Source organism: Aquarana catesbeiana, linkage group LG03 (genome assembly GCF_042186555.1).
Source record: "Aquarana catesbeiana isolate 2022-GZ linkage group LG03, ASM4218655v1, whole genome shotgun sequence".
Taxonomy (NCBI): domain Eukaryota; kingdom Metazoa; phylum Chordata; class Amphibia; order Anura; family Ranidae; genus Aquarana; species Aquarana catesbeiana.
Genome location: NC_133326.1, coordinates 547,060,177 through 547,073,310, shown reverse-complemented (window position 1 = coordinate 547,073,310; position 13,134 = coordinate 547,060,177). Strand labels below are relative to the sequence as shown.

The following is a 13,134-nucleotide window of genomic DNA, read 5'->3' as shown; positions in this document are numbered from 1 at the left end:
CCTCCTACAACCCATACCCAATGGAGAGAGGCCATGGACCCACCTGTCTATGGATTTCATTGTGGAGTTACCCAACTCTCAGGGCAACACAGTTATACTTATGGTGGTTGACCGGTTCTCGAAAATGTCCCATTGTATTCCACTTAAGAAGTTGCCCACTTCTAAGGAACTGGCTTCCATTTTTGCTTGGGAGATCTTTCACTTACATGGGCTACTCAAGGTGATTGTCTCAGACAGGGGTAGTCAGTTTGTGTCCCGGTTCTGGCGAGCCTTTTGTGTACAGTTGGGAATTCAGCTTGCTTTCTCCTCTGCGCATCACCCGCAGTCTAATGGGGGACAATCGCTCCTTGGAGCAATTCCTACGTTTCTATATTCCTGACCATCTTAACAACTGCTCAGGCCTCTTACTGTGGGTGGAGTTTGCTCACAATAGTGCCTAGTGCCTTGAATTCTGCTTCCCGATTGTCCCCGTTTATGGGAACTATGGTTTCCAACCATCCATGATGCCTGACTCATTTGTTCCGCAGAGTAATCCTGCGCTAGAGGAGCATTTCCGTGGTCTTCGTTCCACTTGGGCACAAGCCCAGGAGACTTTGTGACATACTAATGGTAGGTATAGACTCCATGCTGACCGCAGACACCTGCCTGCGCCTTCCTACCAGGTTGGGGACAGGGTCTGGCTGTCATCTCGCAACCTCCGACTTCGTGTTCCCTCTCTAAAGTTCGCACCTCGGTTTATTGGGCCTTTCCGTATTCTTCGCAGGATTAACCCAGTGGCTTACGCATTAGACCTTCCTTCTAATATGAGTATTTTGAATGTATTTCATGTCTCCTTATTAAAACCTTTGGTCTGCAACCGCTTTACCACCTCGGTGCCTCGTCCTCAACCTGTATAGGCTGAGAACCATAAGGAGTATTAAGCAAAGTCCACTGTTAACTCTTGTAGGTTCCATGGGCTCATACAGTACCTGGTGCATTGGAGAGGGTACAATCCGGAGGAATGCGCTTGCTGTTCTACTACGCTCATCTCTGGCTCCCTGACATTTTGGCTTGTCTAACTATCCGTTCCGGTTCCTGAACTCTGGCTAGGTTTTGACTATGTTTACTCTGTTCACCTTTTGTTATTATTATTAAACAAGTGTGATTTAACTGTACTTCTGTCTCAGTCTGATTTATGGTTTCTGACAGAATTAAAGCGGAGACTGCGAGCCGGGCCTTCTCATCCAACATCAGTGCCTGACCTCACAAATGCGCTTCTGGAGTTGAAGGTGTCATAGATGCAAAGGTTGGGCCGACGCCTTATTGAACCCTACGAACTAAGACTGGGATGCCATTAAAGTTCATGAGCGTGTAAAGGCAGGCATGCTAATACTTTTGGCAATATAGTGTATATATGTTATAGTCACAAGGGATGAGATCAAAAGAGCTTGTTTTCTGTGAGGTTTCTAGCATATAGTGAAACGATTCACTGTTCCTAAATATGGTTTCTGATCAAAATAATAATTTTTTTATATGTACACACACACACATATTTTAAGAAACAGATCCAGTTTGAGATGTATTGGGGTACATTGTGCTGCAATATATAACTAACCTTCACTGGATGGCTCCACCTCCTCCTCTTCAGACTCCTCCTCTTCTTCCTCTTCACTATATCCAGCCTCCAGTGCTCCCTCATCCTCCACCTCCCCCACACTCTTCCCCTTCAGCTTGGCATGAATCTTCACTGCCTCCTTCCATGGTACGCCCCCGAGGTCAGAGGAGGGCAGCTGCTCTTCATCATCTTCCATTTCTGACTCAGAGCTACTAAGCGAAGATGACATGCAGATGAGATGCAGAGAACACGCTATACATCACTAAGGCTATCAAAGTATTTATTCCTTTACATACAAACATTCCTCAAAAGTAGTTTCCTGTATTAATATACCTTCCTCCCAGGTGGCTTGTGCCTCAGTCTGCTCTCCATTGACATATTACAGCTTATTAAATTCTGCAGAATTTGAATTTTTAAGGAGTGTCGGTTCCTTGTGTCCTCCACCCCATGCTGTGGTCCCTTCCACTGAGGTAGGGATTGGAGTATGAAACTAGCACACACCAGGGGTCATGGGAATACAACACTCCTGGAAGTGTTGAATTACAAAGATTTTGCTGTAGGCTATAGGCCTTAAAAAATGTAAAAGACATGGGCCACTGGAAGTATATAACAGAGAACTGCTCTGGGGATTTTTTTTGGGGTGATGACTGGGTTGCTTTAACCTTCAGATACCCAAATTCTGTTAAAATTCTCAGACACAGAATTTTAAACTACATTGCAGCTGGGAACTAGGGGTGTGCAATGTATGGGCAAAGCTGTTGTGGTTATAAGAGTAAAACATGCTAAATATATGAAGAAAATATAGACAAAGAGATGCTGTTTTAGATTCCTTCTAAAGCATTTCCTCCTAAAGGTCAGCTCCACTGAGAATGGGCAGACTCTTGCTGACTTCTTGCATCACTTGGGGACTGCAGTGTTGAAACAACCCCACCAGAATTTCCATTACTGGATGCTGCAGTCACTGCAAGGGCAAGCGATGGCATCAAACTTTCCCGGAATGTCAAAAGGACAAATCATTGAGGTTTCTGCTTGGGTGGGACATTTATTATGGCTTTGTGGGAGGTGCAGAGATACTACTGTATGAAAGTCACACACTAGAATCTGAAAGATGTAAGAAATCAGATAGTGATTCAAATAGTGATGCTACTTATTGAAGCTCACTGAAGAACTGCATTTCACAATCACAATATGATCCTGTCCTTCCTCCTCACCTGCTGACAGCTTCCTCCTCATCTTCTCCACCTTTATCCAGCAGGCTGCTCAAGTTGTGCTCCGCCAGTGTCTCTTCTGGGACCTCCTCTAGCTCCTCCTTTTGCATGGACACCCGATAATTCTCCAGCTCAATGCGCTCTGGAGTGGCTCGGAGCCTCTTGGCCAGACTGTGGTCCTCCACACCGTTTAGACTCGGAACTGCAAGACATGGTGAAAGAAACAAGTGAGCAGCTGGAGCATTAAAGAGCAAGCTCCAAAGGAGAGACATTCTCGGATATAAAAATATGATCCATAGGTCAAAAAAATATTCAACCTATAAAACGTCTTGTGGATTTCTCACAAATTTGAAGGCATAACAGTTAAAGTTCTTGATAAATACAGGGACCTACTGTTGCAAAGTAATTCCAGACACTGGAGAAAATCTTTTTAATATGACTTAGGCCCGGTTCATACTGCGAATCCACTGTGGGTTCGCACCGACTCGCATCGCAGTTCACACTGCCATATGCGAACTGCTGGGGAGTGTCAATACATTGTTAACGACATCTCCAGTTCAGCTTGCACATCGCACTGCGAACTGACAGTTCGGGCATGAATCGGATCGCACAGGTGTGAACAGCAATGCGATCCGATTCTGGTCCGAACAAAAAAAAGGGTCCTGTGCATGTTTGGACCAAATGCGGTGCGATATCAGCCATACTATCTGTATGGCTGAAATCGCATCGCACAGACATCACATGTGATGTGAACAGCCGTGCGCTGTGAATCACATGCAATGTCTGGCATCGCACCAGGGTGAACCGGGCCTTACTGAAGGACAAAAAAACAAATGCTCCAAATAATACAAACAATAGTGACTTCATTTAGAAATACACACACACATATATATATATATATATATATATATATATATATATATATATATATATATTTTTTATATATATTTATTGAAGGTTAATTTTTTAATTTTTTGAGGAATATGAGCAATATGCAGGACTTCACCACAAAAGAATTGAACTGAATATGATTGCAAGATGCTGTAAACTGGTTGGTTGGTGAAGGATAATGCATTTTCTTCCACATCATTGCTTTCTGCTGAAATATTATTTGAAGGACTGAAAGGGAAGTTGTAAATATATATATATATACATACATTCATACATACACACACACACATATATATATACTTAACGTATTAATCATTATTGCAGAAATATTGTATGTGTACTGCCATATTCATAATCAATAAGTAGTTTAAGTATATAAGTAGTTCAAGTATGCAAATCGTTCTATCTGAAATGATCGTTCTATCTGAAATTACACCTCTGTGTAGGAAAATTAGATATCACAGAAGATTTCCCAAATGTACTCAGAATAAACAATACTTGTCATTAGGTACCACCTGGTGGTCAAGGGAGGCAGTATAAAAGTAAACACATAACTGGTTATCAAACAAACCCATCAATCAGGAGAGGGTTTCACCTTCTGGGCTAGGTTTTTTAAAAACTGAGTTTGAGTATAGACCGGGTTAGGTTTAGTAAAATTTTATGAGCATATTGTTCGCCACAGAATATATGACAAGTCAGGAAGACAGATCAGTAGACCATCATCTGAACATAGGAAGGAAAAAAAATAAAAATATCAGCCGAACACACGGGGAACCTCAACAGACACACACACACACACATCTGACACTTCAGTGACGCCAGGACACAGCTACAGCATAGCTAGACACCATCTTGAAAAGGCAACTACAACCAATTTTAGGGGAGTCTGGTGGTGGCCTTTTTAAAGCAATTAGGCATTTAAGGGTAACTATAGTTTCAAAATGTCTTTTTTTTATGTGTGCAAGTATTTTATGCTATTTGATTTGATACTTCATTAGGTTTCCCAACTACCCACAATTTAGTCTTTTTACGTTGCCTGATTGGCATAACTCTGGACGAACTTCACCTGGTAATTCTACTGGAGCAAGTTAACGGGTCAAGTTAGTCTAACACAGATTATTATCTGCCAAATTTTATCCAAACGGTTGGGAGATATAAAGGAGGGGGAACATTATTATGGTCTCACCAGTATATACCTTTTGGTAAACAGGTAGTGTTCAAACCTTGTTGCAAAATTGTAGTGTTTGTGTCCTCCATTTAATCAAACTATTATTGGTGTTTGTAAATAAATATAAATTTATTCTCATCTCTTGTCCATGCTCACATGAATCTGTTGTGTTATCTTAAAGAATTTTGCACTGGCTAAAAATTAACTCAAATTATTTAATCGTTCAGGCATTTCCTGACACATCATCATAACGTTATAATAAATAATAATATTCCTACATACAGGAAATCTCATTGATTTAGTTCATCAGGGTAAAATGAGTGTGTTGCTGCTAATTAGTTGTACAAAAATACAAAATACCACAGGACATTGGACTTTTCTAAGGCTGAACATAGACAGCTTAAATCTCAGCAGGAACTGGCCAAGATTCGAACCACATATGGGCAGGCTGACTTACCAAGTTGATCGTTCGATCAACTTGGGTACAACCAGCCTGTTGGATCTTACATGTGATTATCGCTAGCTGTCCCCGCCAGGAGAATACAAGGACTGGAGGGATTCCCCTGTCAGCACTGTGTTGATGGGGGAATCGAGTGAATTTCTTTCCGGCAATCTGGGGTTGCTGGAAAGAAATTCGCACCTTGTATAGGATGCTTAAGTGTGAGTAATTTTTTTCCTGCGCCCGAAACAGGTCAGCTCTACATCCCTTTGATGTTCATGACATTTTTATGTCCGTACTGCATGGCATTGTGCGCTTCTATGGCTATTTCTAGTTGCTACCTTGTAAGTATTCATTTTTATCTGTTTTTTATGCTGAATAAATGTTTTTCGGTAATGCACTAGGTGAGTCTGCCTTCTTGTCCGTTTGTTTTTGTAGTACCAATTGGTTATTTCAAACATGGCGACTCAGCATCAAAAAGGTGGGTATTACCTAGGGTGGTCTTCATGCAAATGCAGTCTGCCTAGGAATGGACACGCCTCCAAACTGACATCCACTCATCAAGGCATTTGCATAACTCCTCTTAAGAAGCAGCCCCCTGCCTGTGACACGGCTGAGGGCTCTTCAGAGGAGTACTGAGGCAGAGTGACAGCATGTTTATAGAAAGCTATGTACAGCACCTTGTCCTGCCAGCCATGATCTGCCTGCAGTGCATAGAGAAGCACAGAGATCCAACGTTGATGCCACTGGGTCTAAAATTGGATATGTAGTAAAAATGGAAAGGTTTTATCTAAAATTTTCATTAAGAGCAATGATGAGGGCGGAAGGGGGGGTTATAGGGCAGGCAAAATAAAAAGGTGGCAATATATGCACAGAATACAGCAGGGAAGAAGATTGCAGGACAGACACACAGCTCAAATAAAATGAAATACGTAAGGTGTTGAGTCCACACAGACATACACAGAACAAACATAGGAAGAAATACTATTTTGTGTTTAGGGTTTTTTTTGCCAGATACGAAGTTTTCAGCATTACTCCTCTGCTGTTAATCTGTTCAGCTGTGACCACAAGTGTGCGGTCATAGAAAGTTATTGCTGAAACCACAGAGTGATTCAGGTCTGTCCAGTCAGCCTCATCATCCACAGTATATAAGGCAAAGGGTGACTCCGCTATGTAGAGGGCACAGCTCAGCAGCTTCTGAGCAGCTCATTGTATTACACATGGGAATCACACTGCTGTCCTCCCTATGCTCTACTCCTTAATATATATTGACTTAACAACTTTACCGCTAGTTTCCAGTGCTTGAAACATGTTATTATGCCTATATAAGTGCACTGTGCAAGGCAATGCAGCCTGATCAGTTAAAAGGGCAGAATCACCCACTCTGATTTCTGCTGGGCACCCAATTTGAGAAAGAAAATGTTCAGATATTTATTGTGCAACTAAACTACTGTTTTTAAAACTCAACAATTGTATTAAAAAAAACCCCTAGAGTTTCAGGTAGATCTAAGGGTAGCTGCTGGCTACATGTACTCTATGTTAATTACAGCTCTGTACACATAGGCATTTGCTGGGAATTGTTATAGGATGGTTTAATCTACAGACAGCACTGCCCTTAAAATCTGTTTTCAGAACGCCCAGACTTTTGGAAAAAGACACTTTAATAGAAACCTGTGCTGAGAAGACACAGGCTGACCTCTCCAGATTTCCAGAACGAGGGGACAGGAATTGTATGTTGTCATAGAAGAGTTTCCTTTAAGGGTTAAGACTTTGGTAAAGCCGCTTTGTGAACGCAGTGCTCTTCAGGTCAGCTTGCTGATATCAGCAAATGCCTGTGTGTACAGGACCAGGTACAACATGTGATATCCACATCCATGCTTAAAATAAAAAAAGAATAAGTCACAAGCCAGGGAAAAAATTAAAATGTCAAAATTTATTAACATAAAAACTGCAGCAGTAAAAAGAAACAAACCATTACAGAGTATGACAAAGAAACAAGGGAGAAATAGAGAGAGAAACCAGGAAACAGAAGCAGGGGGACAACACAGGGATGGGAAGACCACATTATTCTCTTTGTTGGTTTATATATTGTATAGATGAAAGATTCCTTGCCAGGGTTAGATACATATGACAGAATTACTGGGTCAAACCTCACTTCTCTTCTCAATGTGAAAATGTAATAATCTACCCACAACTAATGTTAAAGCTCAACTCTAGACAAAACTGGTTATTCTGTTTTGGATAAAGCGGGGAAGGGGAGCCAGTGTTAGGTTTTCATAGCCATTTGGAGAGACTTCCTCACTCGGAGGAAGATATTTACCAGCACACAGCCGACTTCCTGCACTTGCTTACTGAAACAGAGAAGGGGAAATATCCTGTGTGGAGCTATATAATATTTGACACAGGATCCAACCCTTCCATACTGCATCCAAAATGAAAAAAAGGTTTGGTTGACGTTTCAGTTTTATATTGACCATTAGCTGACCTAGCTCTAGCTACCACTATACAGATTCAGCATTGTATCAAAGCGGGTTGCCCTGTACTGACACTTGGTGGGGAAGGTATTTTCCAGAACACTGCTGACTTCCTGGTGGCCATATGGAAGGACACTATAGACAGCCTCTACTCAGCGAAAACTGGCTGATGACATTGGAGATTACAATGAGATATCTATGGAGTGTATTTATGTGGGAGAGGGAGAGGGAGAGGGAGAGAGACTGCTTGTACATTTGTTCTGTGTTACCTAACCAGCTGTTGTGACATTACCCAACCATAGAGCAAACAGGGAAAATACAGCATTTTGACCACTAGATGGAGTTGAGGATCAGCAAAAATAAATAGCAAGAAGAGGTACAATGCAATAATAAACCTGTGTGAATTCTGTAATAGCAATGGTTACATTTTATTGGCAATTCCCTCTGGCATTGACCAGAATTGTTACATTGTGTTTTTTCTTATGAAGATGCATTACTCCTACAATCCTTAGCTCTATCTAGTAGCCATAATTTGGTATTTTCCCAAAGTGGTATGTTCCCTTTGCTGGTTATAAACCAACTTTTACTACTGACCATAGTATTTGAAGAACATTTGGCCAGAGGAGAAAATAGCTTGGGAAAATGTGATTGTACCCTATTATCACAACAGCGAGCATACGTGCTGTTTTGCTGGACAAATAACTATGAATATTTTATACATATCCCATTATGCATACATTGTGAACATGGACATATAAAAGATGTGCAAAATTAAATAATGTAGTATTGGTTGTTTATTACGTATGAGGCTCAGTGCTCCTTCAGTGAACACTCCACCTTACAGTGTTTGTGAGGACGGACAGATAACATTAGACTTATGCCGCTTACACACAAGCGGACTTTCCGGCAGAAAAGGTCCGACTGAATGAATCCGTTGGACATTCCGATCGTGTGTGGGCTTCATCCGTCTATCTGACGGACCTTAGAAATAGAACATATTTCAAATCTTTCCGACGGACTCGATTCCTATAGAAAAAAAAAACGTTTGTCTGTATGCTAGTCCGACGGACCGAAAACGACGCAAGGGCAGCTATTGGCTACTAGCTATTGAACTACCTTTTCTAGTCCGGTCGTACATGATCACGTTCAAAACGATCGGACTTTGGTAGGATCGTGTGTGGGCAAGTCTGTTTCGTCAGAACTTTTCCGTCCAGAAAAGTCCTTCGGAGTTCAGTCCGACGAGAAGTCCGCTCGTGTGTACGCAGCATTAAGGAACACAAAAAAAATTAAATTATACCAGCATAACAAATAGAAAAAAGTGAGGACACTGCTGGAGACAGGGTAGAATCCACAAGATAACAATGAAAGCAACAGAAAGTGACTGAAGTCACAAACATAGCGAGACTGCTGCCTGTGCAATGGCCTGACACCTGACACGTGCGGTCTGTGGACAGGCTGCCGGCTCACAAACATGTGCAGAGTGCAAGTGATCCTGACATGAAATTAAATGGATAGGTCGTACGACTATGAACATTTCTGAAGATACCCGGGAAGGGCTCATTTTATTACCACACCCATTACAATGTAGTACCTGAATGAAGCAGCAAAGAGGATTTTCTTTTTATTGCTACATGTCACTATCAAGTTACACCAGTAAAAGGGAAATGTTAAGGCAGACAATCTGGACTTTCAAAAAGGCTGCACATAACACACTGCAATGCAAGCGTCACTACTGGACACAAACACAAAACATTGTTTTTTTTATACATTTAGAATAGAAAAGCTAACACAAAAATAGTAAAAGCCTGCCACTTAAAGTGCACCTGTTACTCATACACGGGCAGATGGTTGTTCTTTATACTACTTTGGGGAAAAAGTGATCGTAACCTATTAAAGCCTTAAGAAACAAGCAACACAGCATAGGTGTAGACTGATGTGCTGTATTCTCTTAACAGCCTCCCAGCCATGGCTGCCTTCTTCCTGTATGAGTGAGACCATCACTTTAATTTCCAGGTATATCTCATTAAATAAACGTTATTTATCAAACTGCAGAGTTCCAGTCACAAAGAGAAAACAACAGCCCGGTTTGTCTACTCACTTGCCACATAAAATGTCTGAATTCCTGACCTTTTATTGAAAGCAGAGAAGGCGGCACACACAACACGTAGGCCATCTTTAGCAGCAGTACAACAGTGAAAACACCACAATTCACCAAGTAAAAGAAGAACACCACCCAAAATATTTAATACTGATTTCAATTCAAAGTGCTCAGTGAGAAAAAGCAGCAAACCACCGTCTTGCGCACCCCGCGCCCCTCCAAAAGAATACCAGCATAGAAAATCGCCCCTGTATTGTCAAGGACTTTTTTTGTCAAATGATAAATCAATATTAAAGTAATCCGCAGCACCCTGCACTCACCCTAGTTCAAGCAATAATATTAAATGATCATGACAAGAAATAACATACCCCAATCATACCTTCAAAATACAACGTTACATCAACCAAGTGGCCCTGTCATATAGAAGCAGTATAGTTGGCCATAGTGTCACCTACACTCAGCTGAACCAGCTGGAAAGATGTCATGGACGGTTCTTTTGTCATCAATGTGCAGTTGCTGTGGCAGTTTGTCACCCACGTTCAACATGGGTGGCCATTTTATTTTGTCAAGTGGATATCCGTGAGAAGGTTGGAGTACTAAAGTGGCAGACTGAGGAATATTCACCAGTAGGAGGTCACAGCTGCAAACAATCCAGTATTGACACATGACTCCTCTAACAGGACAGTAAAATAAACCTTGTAAACAGTATAAAATGTCTACCTTATCTCATGATACCTGTACAGGATTGTGAAGCATCCAATGTGCCCCAGGGTAAGTGACTGAATTTCTTGTTAAAACTGATGATAACTAAATACTATCGACTGCCCCCAAAGGGTTTACAGAAACCGCACCCCCAAATCAGCTGGTTTCATTAACGCGCCATTATACTAGGCCTCTATTGCAAATCAGATTCCAACTTTCAGGGCATGTATGAATCCGATAGCTAAGAGGAGACAATGACATAATGATAGGGTAAACCCTGCATGTCTAAAGTCACTCCAAAGGAACAACCAGGATCTAAATAAACCACTCTGTGAAGAAAGATTACTTCAAGAGCCTGTACAGAGATAAAGAAATTAGTAACTACCATCCAATTAAGCCTAATAATAAAGCTTCCAGTTTCTGCAACAAAAATTATTTTACATTTGAAAAAAAAAAAATCACTTTCACACCATACAGAAATTCATCGAGACTCTTTCATGGTCAGTGCAGGCTAAGAGCTCTAAACGCCAAAAAGCAATATTTCTAAGCCAAGTGCATATCTATACACATTCTTACTCTTTTTCCAGTTTATAAAATACAATAAAACAATCCATGTTCTGTCTAATTTCTGACATTGCTGCAAAAAAAATTCATGATACAAAAAAATTAAAAAGCAGATTCAGCATTAAAAAGACCCAAAATAAAAGCATCAATAAAAATAATACTATATAGTCTAAAATAATATAAAATCAAAAAAAGTCGCGCTGGAGTGAGGGTGACATTAAAAAGTGTCAAAAGAAATAAAAAAGTGAGTAATAATTACTGGATGAATAAAATAAAATAAAATTGTGTGGATCAATGCGATTGAGCGCTAAAAATTAAACAAGCAAAAGTGCAAATGACAATTGATTGATGGTACGCAGATATTGATAGCTGTGTCCAAAAAATAATCAACAATATGTAACACAATAACTATTGTGTTACATATTGTTGATTATTTTTTGGACACAGCTATCAATATCTGCGTACCATCAATCAATTGTCATTTGCACTTTTGCTTGTTTAATTTTTAGCGCTCAATCGCATTGATCCACACAATTTTATTTTATTTTATTCATCCAGTAATTATTACTCACTTTTTTATTTCTTTTGACACTTTTTAATGTCACCCTCACTCCAGCGCGACTTTTTTTGATTTTATATGATTTACGGTTTACTACTTTGTAGTCGCAGCTTCTATCTTATGTGTGTAAGCGCAATATTTATTTTTTACTTGTATAGTCTAAAATAACACAAGTCTATTACAACTCAAGCTTGACGGTAGAACCTGCAATGAAAATTTTCCTAAAACGCAAATCCATTGCCAAGAGCCAGAGATACTTTACCCTTAAATATAACAAAGGCAAGCAGCAAATGATAAATCATTTTTCATTACATTGGTCTTATGTAAGGAATATTTATATAGATTTGTGATTTATTTAAAATGTTGCCATTCACATTGCTCCTAGGGCTGGAGCTGAATTTTGCTTGTGGTGGAACAAATGAATGGCCCAATGTCAAGCACTTATTTTTCACCCCTCCCTGCCCCACTGGAGCCGTACTAACAAAGCTGAGCTTTTTAGGTAAAAAAAGAAGCGATTAACCTCCAACATTTGACAATGCTCATGCCTGAGTGGCCAATCATCAAGTCTGAACACTCGTGGCTGACCTGTGACAATCTGGCCTGTATGCTCTGGCACCAGCCTGAAGCGAGGGTATGAGAGCACCACAAATCTAGCATTAATCAAGGAAACCTTTATTTCACATAACAAGAGGTCAGAAGGGGAAATCCAGAGCATTTTGGGGCCCAACACTCCACCCTTCATCAGCAGGGCTTTGATGCTATCAATAATACTTTTTTTAAATTTATAATAAAGGTTTATTAAAAGTTTACTGAACTCATACTAAATGTGTGATGTTCTCTTCTCTTTCACATTCATTTGAAAACTAGCACAGAGACCTCAAGGATACCTCAGTTGACAAAGAGCTGCCTCTAAAAGGCAAAACCTTCCTACTTTTGAGTCCTGTGTTCTACCAACCCATCTTTAAAATAACAAAGAAGATTGTCTGTGTTTGCAGCAATATTACAGCCAACAAAATGGCCAGATTCCCTGTTTTAATGACAGGTTCCCTTTAAAATATCTGAGGGATGTTTTGCATAACGGGCACAACAAAGCAAAACTTCTGCATGAGCTAGTCTACGTCAAAGAGCAGCTTTTAACCTACAAAGTTACAGTGGTGCCAATATACACACTACAATATCAATAAGATCATACATTAACAGATTAGGTTGGTTCTCTCAGGTCTCAGGCGGTAGGGGCCCAGGGGAACTCGCCCAGGATCTGCAATAAGATCTCAGACTGGACATAAAGGAAGGGCAGACCAAACACAGTCAGCTGACACATGAAAAAACAGTCCAGTGGGTCTTGGGTGATCAGGCGTTTTACGGAGGACGCTACACTCGGCAGCCGCCGCGCCAGGGAACACAGGCTCATTGCACGCCACAGGAAGGAGGGGCGGG

The 13,134-nt window shown here is 40.7% G+C and overlaps 1 protein-coding gene and 1 long non-coding RNA gene across 25 annotated transcripts in view; both read right to left on the bottom strand.

Annotated features, from left to right (window-relative positions):
- MICAL3 (microtubule associated monooxygenase, calponin and LIM domain containing 3) overlaps positions 1-13,134 on the bottom strand; it is a 313,530-nt gene that overhangs the window by 81,715 nt on the left and 218,681 nt on the right. For 21 of the 24 annotated variants that reach the window (XM_073621556.1, XM_073621539.1, XM_073621540.1 and 18 more), the window contains 2 exons: positions 2,806-3,004; positions 1,595-1,806 (listed from right to left, as the gene is read on the bottom strand). In XM_073621556.1, coding sequence (XP_073477657.1) covers positions 1,595-1,806; positions 2,806-3,004 — 411 coding nt within the window. The remainder of the gene's footprint in view (positions 1-1,594; positions 1,807-2,805; positions 3,005-13,134) is intronic. The other 3 variants (XM_073621538.1, XM_073621550.1, XM_073621558.1) reach the window with 1 other exon arrangement.
- On the bottom strand, positions 7,214-13,131 carry LOC141132754 (uncharacterized). Its single transcript, XR_012242960.1, has 2 exons — positions 11,848-13,131; positions 7,214-11,298 (listed from the first exon to the last, which is right to left on the bottom strand). It is a non-coding gene; the product is annotated as an uncharacterized lncRNA (long non-coding RNA).